Here is an 18,857-nt window from a genome sequence, read left to right as displayed (position 1 = left end):
ACCCAACCTACTGGGCCTTCGTGGAATAAATTAATGGCCCGACCACAAAATGAATGGAGGCGTATACTTGCACTCCTGTATATGAACGCTAAAACAACCTAAGGGGCTCTAGGCCAATGAAACAGGGGCTATTCCCAAACTACTGAGGTGACTCGTATAGAAATTACTTTAACACATTACAGTAGGCAAAGCAGTGAGAGAAAAACGTAGTCACTCCAAACCAAGATGAAGGGGAGCTCGAGAGGGTAATTCACTCTCTATCCCAGATTTAGAGTTAAAGATTTTGAAAATTTTCACATTAGCCGAAGAAGATTTACATTTTAGAAAAGTTTGTTACATAACAAGAGAGTCGGACCTTTCCCTCGGGTTAAACTGCGGAGATAGCAAGAAAGAAAGAAGTTATGTGGCCATTACCTTGTAGATGTTCTGTTGAACAATGAAAGAGGCCACCTGTCTCCTGCTTTGACACTCACACTCAGTAAGATGACGATCAATTGGCCAAGAAACGTGAAAAGCTGCAGTTTATAAACCCTCAGGGAAGGTTTAATTGGTCAACTCAAAAAGTAACACTCAAAATCGAACAAGAAACCTGTGATAGGTTGAAAATTAATTACAGAAATTAGGGATTGGCTAGATTCAAAACTGGCGGAAATCAAAAGGAAATATTGCCAACCCAAAAACAAATGAACATCAATCAGTTAAAAAACCTAGAAATACAAAACTTCTTTAAATGATAAATTCTTCCACCTTGCACCAGGGTGCATGACCATAGTTTTTAGTAGTGCCATCTGTAGAAGAATGTCTAAACTTCTTGATGCATAGCAAACAAAACTAGTAGAAATTCAGTCAGTTTAGGAAACTTCATACTAACAAAATTCCATCATATTTCTGTAGTGACATCTTCTGAGTAAAGTTCTAAATTGGTGTAGTTTCAGTTTCATTGTTTTACCAATAGAGGAGTTCGTTTAGGCACTGAATTTGAATGCGCGGCGTTGGGTTGTACCTCCCGGTACAAATTTAATAAATTATAATTACGTGATAACAATACAATAGTGACACAGATATACTTACGTTATTGTTATAACATCAATCTGGTATAGAGTTGTCCTCTGCACCTCCTGATAACATGTGAGGCACAAGTTTTGCAATTATTTACTCAGGTTTTATGTTAGATAAAAAAGAGGAGAGAGTGGTAGATGAATAAAGAGGGGTCGGGTTAGGTGAAATGTAAAAAAATATAGAGAATATATTTTTTTATAATTTTACATCGTGATTATAGAAATTAAAAATATAATATTAAAATGAATGATGATGTAATAATATTTTTAGATAATTTTCCCCTTTTTACACATAATTATTGTATTTAGAACAATGAAATATTCATGAATATTATACACATAAAAATATCAAGGCATAACAAACACCTATACGTTTTGTACACCTATGGTACACTCGTAAGAGAATAACTATTTCACTGACATTTATCTTCAAATAGAATTAATGAACATTTGTTCTGTTCAGTAGTAATAACATGATTGTCTGTGTGATGGTATTCTCATCTGTCCACAAAAAAACTGCATTTGTAGATGCCAGTACATTACGACAGTGTTGAAACTGTAACTAGCTACCTGGGATTGAACTTACACCATTTGCCTTTATTAGAGATTGAGAATTTTCTGTCTCATATGCATACATTTTTGGTGCTAAACCAACAAACTCAGCCATGACATTCATACCACATTCAACTTTCATAAGACCAAAAATAAAAATAAAACAATGTAGCATTTTTATTTCTTGTATTCATCATCATCATCAACGTCATCATAATTTGATTTTTTATTTCTGAAAATGTCCTTACATATTCATTACTTTTCGAAAATAGCATAATGTCACATATTCAATATGTGAATGAAATTAGAAATTAAAATATATTTAGAAAACACTATTCGTGATTTTTATATTCATTATATATAGAAATATCAAAGAACAAAAAATCTATTAAATAATGTAGATAAATGAGGATGAGTATCTCAGTAGGCCGGAATTTGGAGACGGGGGGCTAGGTAATGGCCGCCAGGACATGACCAACAGGCACATATTTAATAGAGGGGAAGGTTTACAAGATAATTCCCTCATAGTCGGGGCAGAAGGCCTCCATATTACAATGCTAACTTACCTAATAAATTTTAAAATTCCAGAAAATTATGAAAGAAAAACAATCTTCTCTTACTGCCAAGATTTAGTGGCCTGTGTGGAATTTACACTGGTTGCACTTGAAAAAGGTCAACCCTAATTATCCTCTCAGTAGCTGGGTTGCTGACCAATAACGTGACAGGTGTTAGGAAATCTCAATTAACACATGGCCCATGAAATCTGGGGCAAGCTTGCCCGCAGGTACAAATTCTTTTGCCATAACCTGATCTCCGTCTTTTAAATTGGTGGGACTCCCACCACGATCATACCTTTCTCTAACCCTTTCACGAGAAGCTTTAAGGTTACTTTTAGCCTTTTTCCGTAGATCTCTAATAATATCGGGATCTATTGCCTCTGGCAAGTGACCAAAGATTAGAGAGAGGCGTGTTGGGAGAGACAGGGCTTTTAGTGCCGGGAGTGTCCGAGGACACTTGGTGTGACACCCCTAGGCGACCTGCGCTTCGTGATGACAATGAACATACACCCAGTCCCCGTGCCGGAGGAATTCCCGACCCTGACGAGTCCCCTGTGACCATGGAGCACGAGTGTGACTCATGAACAGCTGAATTTAAAGCAGAAGGTAACCTGGAATGATCTTCGTGATGAAAAGCGATCAATGCCGATCGTTAACCCGCTCAGCCAGAGATGGTTGAGGGTAGTAAGCAGAACTTGTTACATGTGAAATAGACAGGTCAAAACAGAATTTTCGGAATAGGTTGGATGTGTAAGCCTTAGCATAATCAGAAACTATATATTGACAAGGAACAAAAGAAGCAAAGATAGTATTAAGATACGAAATAGTAGACTGAGCGGTGGCCAGCTTAGTCGGAAACAACCATGAAAATCTTGTGAAGCCATCTACACACACCAGAATGTATTTATTTCCGTTCCCCTTTGAGTAGTGGAGCAGTGGGGTTCCCAAACACTCGGCGTCAGCACTTTTCCTGCTGCGTCAGCACCCGAGGTCATTGACCCCGGCCAAATGTCATTGACCCCATGACGTAATGACCACGTGACCGTGACGTCACAACCATGTGCACTTGTTTTAAACAAAGCCATGTTATCTTGTTTGTAAACAAAGCCATGTGCTTTTTTTGACAGCTGTCAGCGGCCATCTTTAAATAAGAGAGCATCTTGATGGGGCTAAATCCTCATGGGTGCTACCTTAGTCACGTGGGTGCGCGAAACTTGAAATTCTACGTGCTTTTGTTTGTAAACACAGCCACGAGCAATTTGATAATTTCGATATTTCATGTTTCATGTTTATGCGATAATTTGTTCGAATGCTAGGGGCTTAAATGTAAGGTATGTATTTCTTATTTCACTTTCAGCATGACCCACATTCTTATAACGCCAACAGATTCAGATAGTATATTTCCGAACAAAAATAACAAGTTACATGTTTATCCGATAATTTGTTCCACTGCTAGGGGCTTAAATGTAAGCAATGTATTTCTTATAGCGCTACGCGAACTGTTTACTTCACTTTCCGCAATAGATAAATGCTTATAACCCATGCCAACAGCTTCAAATAGTATATTTCTGAACCAAAATTTCATGTTACATGTTTTTCTGATAATTTGTTCGAGTGCTCGGGGATTAAATGTAATCAATGTATTTCTTATGGCACTAGGCGTTCTGTTTAATTTCCCCTTCCGCAAGAGCTACATGCTTATTACCCATGCCAACAGACTGAAGTAGTATATTTCCGAACCGAAATTTCAAGTAACATGTATATCCGATAATTTGTTCGACTGCTTAAATGTAACCAATTTATTTCTTATGGCACTAGATGTTCTTATAAGAGACCACGTATAGCCGGGCCTATGTATAATCGCCATCTTGCGCAATCGCCCATAGCCTTCATCTTTCTCCAAAAAGGGCCATGTACACCCGCCAGCTTGTGTAATCGGCCATACTCGGTAACTTTCTCCACAAGAGCCTGTGTATAGCCGCCATTTTGTGCAATCGCTCCTAGGCCGTCTCGTAAGAGCCTGTGTATAGCCGCCATCTTGCTCAGTAGCCCCCTCAGCTAGCTTCCTCTAAAAGAGCTTGTGTATAGCCACCATCTTCCGCAAGCGCACTTAAGCCGTCTATATGTAGCCGCCATCTTGCACAATTGTCCCTAAGCCTTTTCATAAGAGCAGCCGCCATCTAGCGTAAGCGCCCCTAGGCCGTCTCATAAGAGGCTATGTATAGCCGCCATCCTGCACAAGCGCCTGTAAGCCCTCTCAAAAGAGCAGCCGCCATCTTGCGCAAACGCCCCTAGGTCGTCTCATAAGAGCTGCCGCCATCTTGCGCAAGCACTCCTAGGCCGTCTGATAAGTGCAGTCGTCATCTAGCGCAAAGCGCTCCTATGGCGTCTCATAAGGAGCTGTGTATAGCCGCCATCTGGTGCAATTGTCTTCTGGAGGGGTTTCTTGCCGTAAAACTAAGGATAGTCCCTTCAAGATGGCAGTTGTGAGGTTAGGCTCGCTCTCTTAGGCGTCGGGAAGGGTAACTAGTCTTTAAAGTAATGTTAGGCCCTTCAAGATAGCGAATGTGAGGTTAGAGTCGCTCTCTTATGCAAAATCCGCAAATCGACATTGCTCACCTACTATACTAGGGGTCATTGACCTCGCATTGGAACCTCATTGCTACACTACTACACCTCGGGTGCTGACTCATTTCCGGGAGGTGAACTGTCTTTGCTCCTCTACTGTCTCGTTATCTACGTAAACTCTGATGTGATAAGTTTGAAGAAGAAACATTCAATAAACTTAAATGTTAAGTTAAGCGTTTTAACAGTCACAATTATCCACAGAATCCTCCCAATCCTTATGAATTACAATCGCAAATACAACTTGTAACATTCGCTTTGCTCACCTAAATTGATCAGCTGATGGGTTTGGCGCGCTTTCGACAGTACGACCTGTTTATTACAAAGGCAGTGATCAAACCAAAACCTGATTTACATGTGCTAACCACTAATGGATTTAAGAAGAGACAATAAATAGCAGTGGAGTATCCCATAGCAGAAGCAATTACTTACATGTGTAGTAAGCGATTTAAATTATATCTGCCTTCTTCGTAATCGGCTTGCCCCAAGGCAAGCAGCCTGCTTGTTCCCGACATGGTCACCGGATACGCTAGGACTTAGTAGTTAGCAGAATTAATACTCACAGACTCTAGTCTAAGGAGGCTGTGGATTTGGCCATTGATTTCAGTCAAGCAATCTCTGTATTGAAATCAACCAAATTGTGCTTCTTTGGGTTCGCCGACTGTTTGCGAAGTTTGGTAGTGTTTTACATATGTGATTTTGTTGTCGTCCATGGCTCAGGTTTCATGACAATGTTTCCCCTATATTCTTAAGTTTAGCTGCGAACAAGACGACAGCCACCTTGTTATAGTTTCTTGTTTGTCGTTGATTGTAAAATGTCTCCTTGAAAGGTATACTGTGTTAGTTAACACCACCTATGTGTCCTTTACACCAATAAGGTACGGCAGCCATGTTTTGTTAGTATTCAAGCATCGTATATTTCCAGTTTGATTTTCAACGTTTAAGTTACTTGTTCTTTGTTATTGTGTGTGTCAGACAGAAGGTAACGAACAATTGTCTGTCGTCTATGTAGGAAATTAGGTAACGCTAGATCCAATGTATTACTTTTTCTGTGAGATACGTCATTCGAGGATTCGAGGATTTTGTGGTGGCATCTCTGATGTGGAAGTTCAGGATCTTACTAGCACTTCTGACTCGTGAATGTGCCCACCGTGCGAATTACTACGAAATTGGCAAACTTCTTCCGTAATGTGCGCTTAGTTAATAAACCTGTCCCCTCTGCGATAAATTTGTTAAAAGTTACGAGAGGTCTTCGTATTCATTGGTCCCAAATCATCCCGATAAGCCTATTAAAGGAGACGGTACGATAACGAAAACACGGGATTCTTTCTATGAGAAACTGACTTCGTGTAAGGAAAATATACATATGTTGCGCCATATTCTCAAAGGTGCTCAGTACTTCGTTTACGTCACGTAATAGAGCGGTGCATTTCAGAGAACACTGAGGACGGCTGGAGGGGTCTACTGCTTTTCGCTTATATTGCTCTTCGGGTCCCTGATAAATCCCCAAATATAAAGCCATCTCTTGTAACCAGTATTAAGCATAACTTATAGGAATTTAAATTATCATCTCTCACAAAATGTTACTACTGATCAGAAATACATATTGTAGAATATTTTATTGATCGTGTCTACTCTAGTTCATTTTTGTAAGGTGTGGGCTGTGGGTTAGAATTCACCCACGGTAACCTCTGTCTGTCGTAAAAGGCGACTAAAAGGGGACAGAGTGGCCGTCGATATAAGTGACCACCCTGAATGTCAACAGCCTCCTCCGGGGGTGGATGAACGAATTGAGGTTACGGCTCTCTCGTGTCCTTGGAGTGAGAAATTGCCCCTAAAGGCGGATGAACCTATACATATTGGTCAACGGCATGAAATGGAGAAGGCAACGGGAAATCACTCCATTAAAGATCCTAAGGATATCCCAAGTAGAATGCAAACAATGGGAGCTGACATTAATGAGGAAACGTTGACTACTGATCATGGATTTCGGAACCCAAGATCTAGCAGGAGAGGTAAGAGCGCTTCTCAGGTCATTAGCAAGCGAAATCGCACTAAAACCGCCATGGAGGTTGGAACATGGAATGTACGAACGCTATTGAAAGCTTGAAAACTGGATGAACTGAAAGAACAGATGAGGAAGTATGAGGTAGATGTATTAGATATACGTGAAGCAAGATGGAAAGGAAATGGAGAGTTCTACAGTGATGAGATTACAGTAATTTAAGTTGCGCAGAGAAAAGAGGAAAGCATGGAGTGGGACTTATAATACGAAGAAAATGGTCAGATAATATTTTCTGTACCTACCATGGCAGCGACCGATTAAAGATGGCGAAAATTAATAGTGCAATTTTAATGCAATTGTGGGATCCCGTACAGGCAACAAGACAGTAGGAAATTTTGCTCTGGGGGAAAGAAATGCAAGAGGTGAAACTTCGGTAGATTCCTGCAGTAAAAATTATATGGTTATTACAAACACATTATTTGAAGTTCCTCTTAGAAGAGGTACTCGTGGAAGTCACCTGACAAAAGACGATTTCAGTTAAGGGCTTAAAGTCAGATTAGAACAAAATGCGGAAGAGGAAAAGAGAAATGGACCAAAAGCTTTGCGGAAGAGATAGAAGAAAGTATGGAAAAGGGATAACAGGATCAAATTTATAAGAAAATCAGTGCCCTTCACTACAAAATTGGAACTAAATCTCCAGTAGTAAAAAATAAAGAAGGAATATTACTGGTAGACAACGATAAGATATGTGCTCGCTGGAAACAATACATGGAAGAACTGTACGGTGATTAGGACTTCAAGAATGAAAATAATCAAATTAAAGACATCAATGAGTGTGGACGAGAAATGCAATGTCCTCCAATCATGAGACATGAATTTTAACATGCCATTCGGGGTTTGAATGTAGGAAAACAATCGGTGTTGATGATATCCCTGGAGAATTACGGAAACATTTAGGTATCAACATAAAGACCAATTATTCAGAGTAATAACTGAATGCTACGAAAGATGAATCGTGGCAGAAGATTTCACACAATGCAGAGCCATTACCATACAGAAAATAGGAAGGGCAGGTGACCGCACCGATTATAGGACACCTTCAATATTAACACATGGCTCCAAGATACACATTCATATGGTCAAGAGAAGAATAAACAGGAGGTAAGTATGTTGGAGAAGACCAATTTGGATTTAGAGAAGGCAGAGGAGCAAGAGAATCAATTCTGGCCTTACGCATGTTAGTAGAGAGAAGGACTGAAATGAATAGAACAACTTGTCTTACCTTCATTGACTCAGAAAATGCCTTTGACAATGTGAACTGGGAACTACTGTCTAGAACTATGAGCAAAATAGGACTGGACTGAAAGGATATAAGGGTGTTTAATCAACTGTATCTGAACCAAAGCACAAAAATAATCATCAAGCAGGCAGAAGAAAAGCCAGTATTAGAAAAGGAGTTAGACTACACTGGCCGCAGAAAAATCTAACTGACTTGGAGGAAAATTTCTCGTCCAAGCCAGAGGAGGAACCCTTTTCACTGCTAAGTTGGAATAAAATGAATGTAGAATCTAATAAAAGTGAATAGGGAGAAGCTTTTCTTAAGAAACGGCTCTTTTCAGCGTTGAAGTTTGAGTTATTTAGTGAATTGTGGTGTTATAATTTGGAATAGGCCTAATTATCATTCTAGTCCAGGTCATACTACTACTACTGCTACTACTACTACTACTACTACTACTACTACTACTACTAATAAGTAAGCCTCTGCCTTAGGCCTAAGTGTGCAATTGCTCAATCAAAACAGCGCGTCATAGTAGAAATCGAACAGGTGGAATACTATGTTGAACCAGTGTGTTACGTATCAGCAGTATCAGAAAATGGATGAACCAAAGGAATGGCATGCTAAAGGAGAAAGATTTCAAACTACCCAGCTATTTCCAGCCGATATTCAGTCAGTCTGTTATACTCGGTTCACAGTAGTAATCCCATCTATCGGATATGAGTGGCAGCATAAGGGACAAAGAACATCACAACAAACAATGGTCAATGTAATGATATTGCTGATCAATGTTATGCGCTTTCGACATTTAAGGCTTTCACATTTAGTTTTCTTCCGACTCTGAAATACCACTGTTATCACAGTCGGTACGGTAAAACTGAATGAAACATAAAAGATCGGAAATTGTACTCTCTATAACATTTCTTACGTAGTACTTTTCGACAGCACCAATAACATACGTATTTAAAAATTAAATTTCAGGCACCTCCCCGTAGAATACATTTTCATCCAGCTTAGACTGTAGCTTTTTTATTCCCAACTCTATATACCGATTTTCATTAAAACCTGCTAACCCAATTTCTCGTGGCTCGGCGTTGATATGGATTCAGTAACAAAAATACAAATTCATGAATATTTCTGTTATCACAGCTGGTACGGTAAAAATGTATGACAGAAATGATCGGAAATTTAATTCTATGAAACTTTAGTTATGCAGTATTTATCGATAGGACCAATAATAATATAAATATTTGAGAATTAAGTTTTGGGCCAACCCCTAAACTATCATTACTTTCACTCAGCGTGAATAAAATTATTTACAGCCTAGAACCAGCCCTGTCCAACGCGGCGCCCGCGGGAGCCATGGCACCCGAGGTGCCCTTTTATGGCGCCCTTCGCGATTAATTTCCAAATTAAATTTTACTTAACATTTGAAAACAATACTTTTGCATTTCAATAAATATTTTTACTTTTCTCTTAAAAATACCGCCCTCAAAGTCAGGAAATTTGTTATATCCGTACCTCCAAATACACAAAGAGCTTTGAGTAAGTTATAAATGTGATCTAGGCCTAACTGACTCGTGTCCGCAATTAGTGAAGAGATAGAAGAAAGGTTCGGAAAGAAAGCCATTCGACATGTAAGTAGTTGCGACAAAGGGAAATCCTCCACAAACCTCTCACTGTGAGGGGGTGGGGGGCTAGCGCTAGGTATAAGGCCCTCTCTACTCACGGAGCCAAATATAGCCACATATTTATTCTGCCAAACAGAACCGCTTCCTTATGATTCAATTGATTGCAATGCCATAAACTACCTACCATGACAGAGTTTCACCAGGACGACAATGGAACACCCAATTTGCCCACAAAGTAACTTTAATCCCAACAAAGCTGTGCCGTAAACAATGAACAAACGATTTATGAAAGTCTTGCAGTTGGAATGTTCCCAGTTCCTAGCTCTCAGGCGAACATTCAGTATTACTTGTGAGCTTATACAGGGCTTATGGAATACGTTTTGAGTGCCTTGTGTTGTGATAAGTTGTACATTCAACATGTTTCGTGTGCTTTTTTTCATTACTATATAAACTTTAAATTATTCAGTTTATAATCAGTTATATTTCATTAAACATAACTCTTCTTAACATGGCTAAAAGGCAAAGAAATTATAACTTTAACAGTGAGTGGGAGGACCAGTATTGCTTTATTGAAAACAAAGGAAAGTCTGTGTGTTTATTGTGTCTGTTCCTAAAAGAAGTCATGTACAACGACATTTCTTGACTAATCACAAAAAACTTGACATTGAATTTCCTGTTAATTCTGAACTAAGAAAACACAAAGTGAAAGACCTAAAATCTAAATTAGCATTGCAACAATGTGCGTTTAAGAAGCCAGTTCAGCAAACGCGTAACGTGACAATAGCTTCTTACAAAGTTTGTAACGTCTTAGCTAAAAGGAAAAATGCTTTCAGTGATGGGGAAGTAGTGAAAGAAGCTATGCTAAATGCCGCTGAATCTCTGTTCGAATCTCACAAAGATAAATCTGAATTGATATCTTCAATCAAAGGACTTCGGTTGTCTCACCAAACTGTTGCTAGGCGGGTTGAACATATTTCTAATAATATGGAATCTCAATTACATCAGGATTTGAAATCGTGTGAACATTTTTCACTCCAGTTTGATGAAATTGCTGATATGTCTGACACTTCTGAGTTGTGTGTATTTGCTAGAATGGTTTTTAATGATTTTACAGTAAAGGAAGAATTTGTCAAGCTATTGCCACTTCATGGACGTACTAGGGGAGAAGACATATTTAATGCTTTCGTTAAATTCACGAAAGAGAGTAACTTACACTGTCAAAGCTTGTCGCTATAACAACAGATGGGGCACCGTCTATGACTGGTAGAAATAACGGATTTCTTTCTCTTTGCGCTAAGGATGAATCATTTCCAAAATTTCTTTCTTATTATTATATTATTCACCAAGAAGCTTTATGCGCAAATGTTTTAAAGTTCGATCATGTCATGAAAATTGTAACTCATATCGTGAATTATATAAGATCGTCATCTACTCGTCATCGATTGTTCAGAAATATTTTAAGTATGTCAGATTCGGAGTATGGTGACGTCATCCTTCATGCAGACGTAAGGTGGCTTAGTAGGGGGGGAAACACTCGAACGGTTTTGCTGCCTGTTGGATGAGATACGAGACTTTATGAAATCATCTCCTGGGAAATATTATCACGAATTGATTATATATCTTGGCTAGTCGAATTAGCATTCTTGGCAGACATCACCTCAAAATTAAATTAGTTAAATCTCGAATTGCAAGGAAAAGATCATAATATTTCAGGTATGATAAGTATTTTCAATGCATTTGAAAAGAAACCTAAGGTATGGATTGTCCATTTAAATATAAATTCCCTTTCACATTTTCCAAATTTGAAATCTATGGCCGATACAGTAAATGGCGGCAAGCGTGATATTTCGTCCCTTGCTAAACATCTTGAAACTCTTGGGTCCGAATTTGGTAGCAGATTTAGCCAGTTTTCAATGCTTGAACCAGTGATCATGTTTGTCAATAATCCCTTCGCTTCTGTTGATGTTTGTGAGCTTGGAGGGAGGGTGTGTGAAATATTCGAAAATTATAATCCTGAAGAATTAGAAATGGAAATTTTAAGCCTTCAGTCAGACCTTTCTTTGAAATCCTCCTACGCAACATGTGGCAATTACTGGACTCTGGTGGACGGTAAAAAATATCCCATTACCCGCAGTGTTGCTCTGAAGATGCAATCTTGTTTTGGTTCAACCTATCTTTGTGAAGTCGCGTTTTCGACTATGAACATAATAAAAAGCAAATACCGATCCTGCCTGACAGACTCACACCTGGATGACGCGTTAAGAGCAGCCTGTTCCAGTTACACACCAGACTTTCCTCAACTTGCAGCGAGCATGCAGTGCTAGATTTCACATTAATTATGTGAGTAAATATATTTTCATATAATTTTAATTCTAGATTTATTATTATTATTATTATTATTATTATTATTATCATCATCATATAGTCGTTGTAGTACCGATAACAGTAGTCGAATTAGTGGAATCGTACCTGGCGCCCGCATACCCTTAATTATCATGTGAATGTGCTCGCGTAGCAACGAACGTTGGACAGCCCTGGCCTAGATTGTAGTGACTCATCTTCGAACTTCTCATGATGCGTGTACATACATACATACATACATACATACATACATACATACATACATGCATTCCTATCTTCACGAACGTCAACAATGTGTGAAAGCTAATAATGTAATCGTTCCCTCGTGGCGTCACGTGAATAGAGGAGTCCCTCAAAGCTCTGTACTCGGACCTTTTCTTATCGCACTTTTTGTGAATGGCGTATCATCGAATTTAAGACATTGCAAATACTGCATGTACGCTGTCGACCTTCAACTCTACACAGACTGTACAGCGCAAGACCTTCAGGAAAATACAGACTTACTAAACATTGACTTACAGACTGTTAGTGAAAGGCCTGCTGCCAACGGCCTTCAAGTGAATCCTACAAAGTCACAAGTGATCCTTCTAGGCTATCAACATCAAATGGCAAGTATTAATAAACTTTCATTGCCGAGAGTAATCCTTCAGAATGTAGCAATTCCTTTTGTACCACAAGTGAAGAACCTCAGCGTTATCATGGACGAACGCATGATTTGGTCTGGACATATCTTACATATCTGCCAAGAGGTTTTATCTGCTCTTCATTCTTTATATAAATATTTATTTTCAATAAAACTGCCTGGATCCATAAGAAGTAGTCCAGCCAAGTCTTATCTATTACTACATAGCCTGGAGCCTTAAGAAGTATTCCAGCCAGGTCATATCTACAGCTAAAAAGCCTGGAGACTTAAGAAGTAGTCCAGCCAGGTCATATCTACTGCTACAAAGCCTGGAGACTTAAGAAGTAGTCCAGCCAGGTCATATCTACTGCTACAAAGCCTGGAGCCATGTTAAGTATTCCAGCCAGGTCATATCTACTGCTAAAAAGCCTGGAGACTTAAGAAGTAGTCCAGCCAGGTCATATCTATTACTACACAGCCTGGAGACTTAAGAAGTATTCCAGCCAGGTCATATCTACTGCTACAAAGCCTGGAGCCATGTTAAGTATTCCAGCCAGGTCATATCTACAGCTAAAAAGCCTGGAGCCATGTTAAGTATTCCAGCCAGGTCATATCTACAGCTACAAAGCCTGGAGCCATGTTAAGTAGTCCAGCCAGGTCATATCTATTACTACACAGCCTGGAGACTTAAGAAGTAGTCCAGCCAAGTCTTATCTATTACTACACAGCCTGGAGCCTTAAGAAGTATTCCAGCCAGGTCATATCTACTGCTACAAAGCCTGGAGACTTAAGAAGTAGTCCAGCCAGATCATATCTACAGCTAAAAAGCCTGGAGCCATGTTAAGTATTCCAGCCAGATCATATCTACTTCTACACTGGCTGGAACCGTAAGAAGTAGTCCAGCCAGGTCATATCTACATCTACGCTGCTTCGAGCCATAAGCCAGGTGATATATACCGCTACACTGCCTAGAACTGTAAGAAGTAGTCCAGCCAGGCTATATCTACTGCTAAACTGCCTGGAATGATAACAAGTACTCTCTGTTATCTGTGATTTGCTGTTGATTTCCTCCACTCCTAACTTCTAAAATTGGTATTTCCTGTGTTAAGGAGATATTATCGAGGACTTAGAGTACGTCATCAGTCTGCTTGGTGAGCTTAAATATTTCACAGCTACGCAGAGCAACCGAACACCAAATGCTATTTAATGTTTAAAAGTTAATTCTCGACATAGTTACGAGTTACCTCGCAACATTGGTCATGAGACTTCAGAAGCGTCGTTGTTGGACATGTTGTCAAATTTTACAGCAGGAGGATGATGCCCAGAAAACCCGACAACTCGTGCTTTATAAACACACGAACAATATACTGAATAAAATGACTCTGCGATTTTCAAAGTAATGTCTAAGAATAAGGAACAAACAACATGTCTCCAATTACCACTCTATGCTACGGCGAACCGTCCAATAAAAAACCAATCATCGTTGTGTGATGTCGTAGATGGGCATAATGGCATTTCTTGTGACGTGCGAAAAAATAAAAAATAATCACGAGTGTGATGAGGCAGGATTGTTCCAAATGCGTGCTCCATATCGACCTTGGAATTACAGTGGATTGTCAACTAAATGTAGGCTATAATTTTCTATGTCTAAGGTTTGCAATCTTCGTTACAGGTTGATACGCGGCGATTCACATCGACGGAGAACCAATGGGAATTAGCCGTGAATGTCCACCAAGAAAGAAGATCATGTGATAGCAGTGAAGTTGAGCAGCTTGTTTCGGTGACTACTGTACATCGACCAGTACACGGTAAGAGCTAGTGTTGTAATGAAACTCTCATACACACTCGGTATACCTTAACTCAAAGCAGTAGGACCCCAGTGTTTGTGGGCGGTTATCAGCTAGGGAGCGTGCTCGTGTTAGTCTCCTACCTGTTCGATATAGGAGACTGGAAAACGCGTTCTGATATTCCGGAGAGGATTGGAACTAATTACAGGGAGCGAAGAATAATAGAAACTGTAGTGGTCAGAATAATGGAAGCAACAATCCGCCAGCGAGCGGGCAGGTGTGTAGTCTGCCTCTACTATATCTTAATGTGTATATAGCGCAGGCAATAGTAGTCATTGTTCTGGAGGAAATCAATGAAATACTAAATAAGAGCAGTGGAATGTAGTAGATAAAGTAAGGTGAAGCAGGTGATATTGGACTAGGGATTGTAGTGATTAAGGAGGGGGAGGAATTTGGGGAACTAGGAAGTAGAATAACCAATGACAGGAGAAGCTAGCAGGACGAAACATTCTACTCACCATGAATATACTATTCAGGCCGTCGTTTGTGGAAGTATTTGTCTGAAACGAGATACTGCATGGGATAGCAACATGCTAAGCAGAGAAAGTGAGTAGAGGCCTTTAAAATGTGGGGTTACAGAAGAATGCTTAAGGCAAGTAATGGAAACTCGTGTCCTTGCCTTGAGGGCGTGCAGTTTTTACCAGCCGCACTCTCAATGGAGGTGAGCATATTTAACTATATACCTGTCGTCCTGCCAACATTAAGTTTCTCAAAGCAGTGGGTATAAAAGGGTGGGCACACTTGAATTGCAAGTAATTGCGCTAACCGTTACACTATGGAGCTTAAGACGAGATTGGACGATCATAGCACAAACGAAGAGCAGGCAACTGTAGTCAATAGTCAATCAATACTGATCTGCATTTAGGGCAGTCGCCCAGGTGGCAGATTCCCTATCTGTTGCTTTCCTAGCCTTTTCCTAAATGATTTCAAAGAAATTGGAAATGTATTCAACATCTCCCTTGGTAAGTTATTCCAATCCCTAACTCCCCTTCCTATAAATGAATATTTGCCCCAGTTTGTCCTCTTGAATTCCAACTTTATCTTCATATTGTGATCTTTCCTACTTTTATAAACGCCATTCAAACGTATTCGTCTACTAATGTCATTCCACGCCATCTCTCCGCTGACAGCTCGGAACATACCACTTAGTCGAGCAGCTCTTCTTCTTTCTCTCAATTCTTCCCAACCCAAAAATTGCAACATTTTTGTAACGCTACTCTTTTGTCGGAAATCACTCAGAACAAATCGAGCTGCTTTTCTTTGGATTTTTTCAGTTCTTGAATCAGGTAATCCTGGTGAGGGTCCCATACACTGGAACCATGCTCTAGTTGGGGTCTTACCAGAGACTTATATGCACTCTCCTTTACATCCTTACTACAACCCCTAAACACCCTCATAACCATGTGCAGAGATCGGTACCCTTTATTTACAATCCCATTTATGTGATTACCCCAATGAAGATCTTTCCTTATATTAACACCTAGGTACTTACAATGATCCCCAAAACGAACTTTCACCCCATCAACGCAGTAATTAAAACTGAGAGGACTTTTCCTATTTGTGAAACTCACAACCTGACTTTTAACCCCGTTTATCAACATACCATTGCCTGCTGTCCATCTCACAACATTTTCAAGGTCACGTTGCAGTTGCTCACAATCTTGTAACTTATTTATCACTCTATAGAAAATAACATCATCCGCAAAAAGCCTCTCCGATTCCACTCCTTTACTCATATCATTTATATATATAAGAAAACATAAAGGTCCGATAACACTGCCCTGAGGAACTCCCCTCTCAACTATTACATTGTCAGACAAAGCTTCACCTACTCTAACTCTCTGAGATCTATTTTCTAGAAATATAGCAACCCATTCAGTCACTCTTTTGTCTAGTCCAATTGCACTCATTTTTGCCAGTAGTCTCCCATGATCCACCCTATCAAATGCTTTAGACAGGTCAATCGCGATACAGTCCATTTGACCTCCAGAATCCAAGATATCTGCTATATCTTGCTGGAATCCTACAAGTTGAGCTTCAGTGGAATAACCTTTCCTAAAACCAAATTGCCTTCTATCGAACCAGTTATTAATTTCACAAACATGTCTAATATAATCAGAAAGAATGCCTTCCCAAAGCTTACATACAATGCATGTCAAACTTACTGGCCTGTAATTTTCAGCTTTATGTCTATCATCCTTTCCTTTATACACAGGGGCTACTATAGCAACTCTCCATTCATCTGGTATAGCTCCTTCGGCCAAACAATAATCAAATAAGTACTTCAGATATGGTACTATATCCCAACCCATTGTCTTTAGTATATCCCCAGAAATCTGATCAATTCCAGCCGCTTTTCTAGTTTTCAACTTTTGTATCTTATGTTATCTTATGTCATTGTTATCATATGTAAATTTTATTACTTCTTTGGCCTTAGTCTCCTCCTCTATCTCGACATTATCCTTGTAACCAACAATCTGTACATACTGCTGACTGAATACTTCTGCCTTTTGAAGATCCTCACATACACACTCCCCTTGTTCATTAATTATTCCTGGAATGCCCTTCTTGGAACCTGTTTCTGCCTTAAAATACATATACATACCCTTCCATTTTTCACTAAAATTTGTATGACTACCAATTATGCTTGCCATCATGTTATCCTTAGCTGCCTTCTTTGCTAGATTCAATTTTCTAGTAAGTTCCTTCAATTTCTCCTTACTTCCACAGCCATTTCTAACTCTATTTCCTTCCAGTCTGCACCTCCTTCTTAGTCTCTTTATTTCTCTATTATTATAAGGTGGGTCTTTACCATTCCTTACCACCCTTAAAGGTACAAACTTGTTTTCGCATTCCTCAACAATTTCTTTAAACCCATCCCAGAGTCTGTTTACATTTTTATTCACGGTTTTCCACCGATCATAGTTACCTTTTAGAAACAGCCTCATGCCTGCTTTATCAGCCATATGGTACTGCCTAACAGTCCTACTTTTAAGACCTTCCTTTCTATCACATTTATTTTTAACTACCACAAAAACAGCTTCATGATTACTAATACCATCTATTACTTCAGTTTCCCTATAGAGCTCATCTGGTTTTATCAGCACGACATCCAGGATATTTTTCCCTCTGGTTTTTTCCATCAATTTCTGAATCAGCTGTCCTTCCCATATTAACTTATTTGCCATTTGTTGGTCATGCTTCCTGTCGTTCGCATTTCCTTCCCAATTTACATCTGGCAAATTCAGATCTCCCGCTACAATCTCATTTCTTTCCATGTCGTTTCCCACATAGCTGACTATCCTATCAAATAATTCTGAATCCGCGTCAGTGCTACCCTTTCCCGATCTGTACACTCCAAATATATCAAGTTGCCTATTATCTTTATAAATGAGCCTTACACCTATAATTTCATGTGCCTCATCTTTAACTTTTTCGTAGCTTACAAGTTCTTCTTTCACCAGAAAGAACACCCCCCTCCCACCATTCCTATCCTATCTCTACGATACACACTCCAGTGCCGTGAGAAAATTTCTGCATCCATTATATCATTTCTCAGCCATGATTCAACTCCTATTACAATATCTGGTAAATATATATCTATTAAATTACTTAATTCTATTCCTTTCTTTACAATACTTCTACAGTTCAACACTAACAATTTTATGTCATCCCTACTTGATTTCCAGTTCCCTGTTCCCTTATCACCGCTCCCTAGGCCATCCCGTTTCCCTGAATGTACCTCCCTATTACCCTTCCAAACAAATTTCCTAACTTATACGTACCACTGCGGTTTAAATGAAGGCCATCCGAGCGCAGATCCCTATCTCCTACCCACCCATTAGGATCTAGAAATTTCACTCCCAGTTTCCCACATACCCACTCCATAGTCTCATTTAAATCCCCAATCACCCTCCAGTCAGTATCCCTCCTACACAGTATCCCACTGATAACAATCTCCGCTTTCTTAAACTTCACCCGTGCTGCATTTACCAGATCCCACACATCTCCAACTATGTTGGTACGTATATAAGCTTGCCTTACGTTGTTGGTACCAACGTGAAACACTAACACCTTCTCCTTCCCCTCCTCCCTCTCTTCTACTTTCCTCAACATCTGCCTCAACCTAATTCCTGGATAACATTCTACCCTGGTTCCCTTTCCTCCACACACTTTCCCCACGTGTCTAACGATGGAATCCCCCATGACCAGAGCCTCAACCCTACCCACCTCATTTGATCCCCTCCCCTCCTGGTCAGCCCTATCTTTCTTGATAGCTGCAGAAGCTACTTCCTTCTACCTTTTCTCCTTCCCATGACCCCG

At 39.7% G+C, this 18,857-nt stretch overlaps 1 protein-coding gene across 1 annotated transcript in view; it reads left to right on the top strand.

Annotated features, from left to right (window-relative positions):
* The window catches only part of LOC136886611 (hemolymph lipopolysaccharide-binding protein-like), a 41,690-nt gene that overhangs the window by 3,805 nt on the left and 19,028 nt on the right, over positions 1-18,857 (top strand). Inside the window, exon 3 of the mRNA XM_068230527.1 lies at positions 14,360-14,495. Coding sequence (XP_068086628.1) covers positions 14,360-14,495 — 136 coding nt within the window. The remainder of the gene's footprint in view (positions 1-14,359; positions 14,496-18,857) is intronic.

Source organism: Anabrus simplex, chromosome X (assembly GCF_040414725.1).
Source record: "Anabrus simplex isolate iqAnaSimp1 chromosome X, ASM4041472v1, whole genome shotgun sequence".
Taxonomy (NCBI): domain Eukaryota; kingdom Metazoa; phylum Arthropoda; class Insecta; order Orthoptera; family Tettigoniidae; genus Anabrus; species Anabrus simplex.
This window is presented reverse-complemented; position numbering and strand designations above follow the sequence as displayed.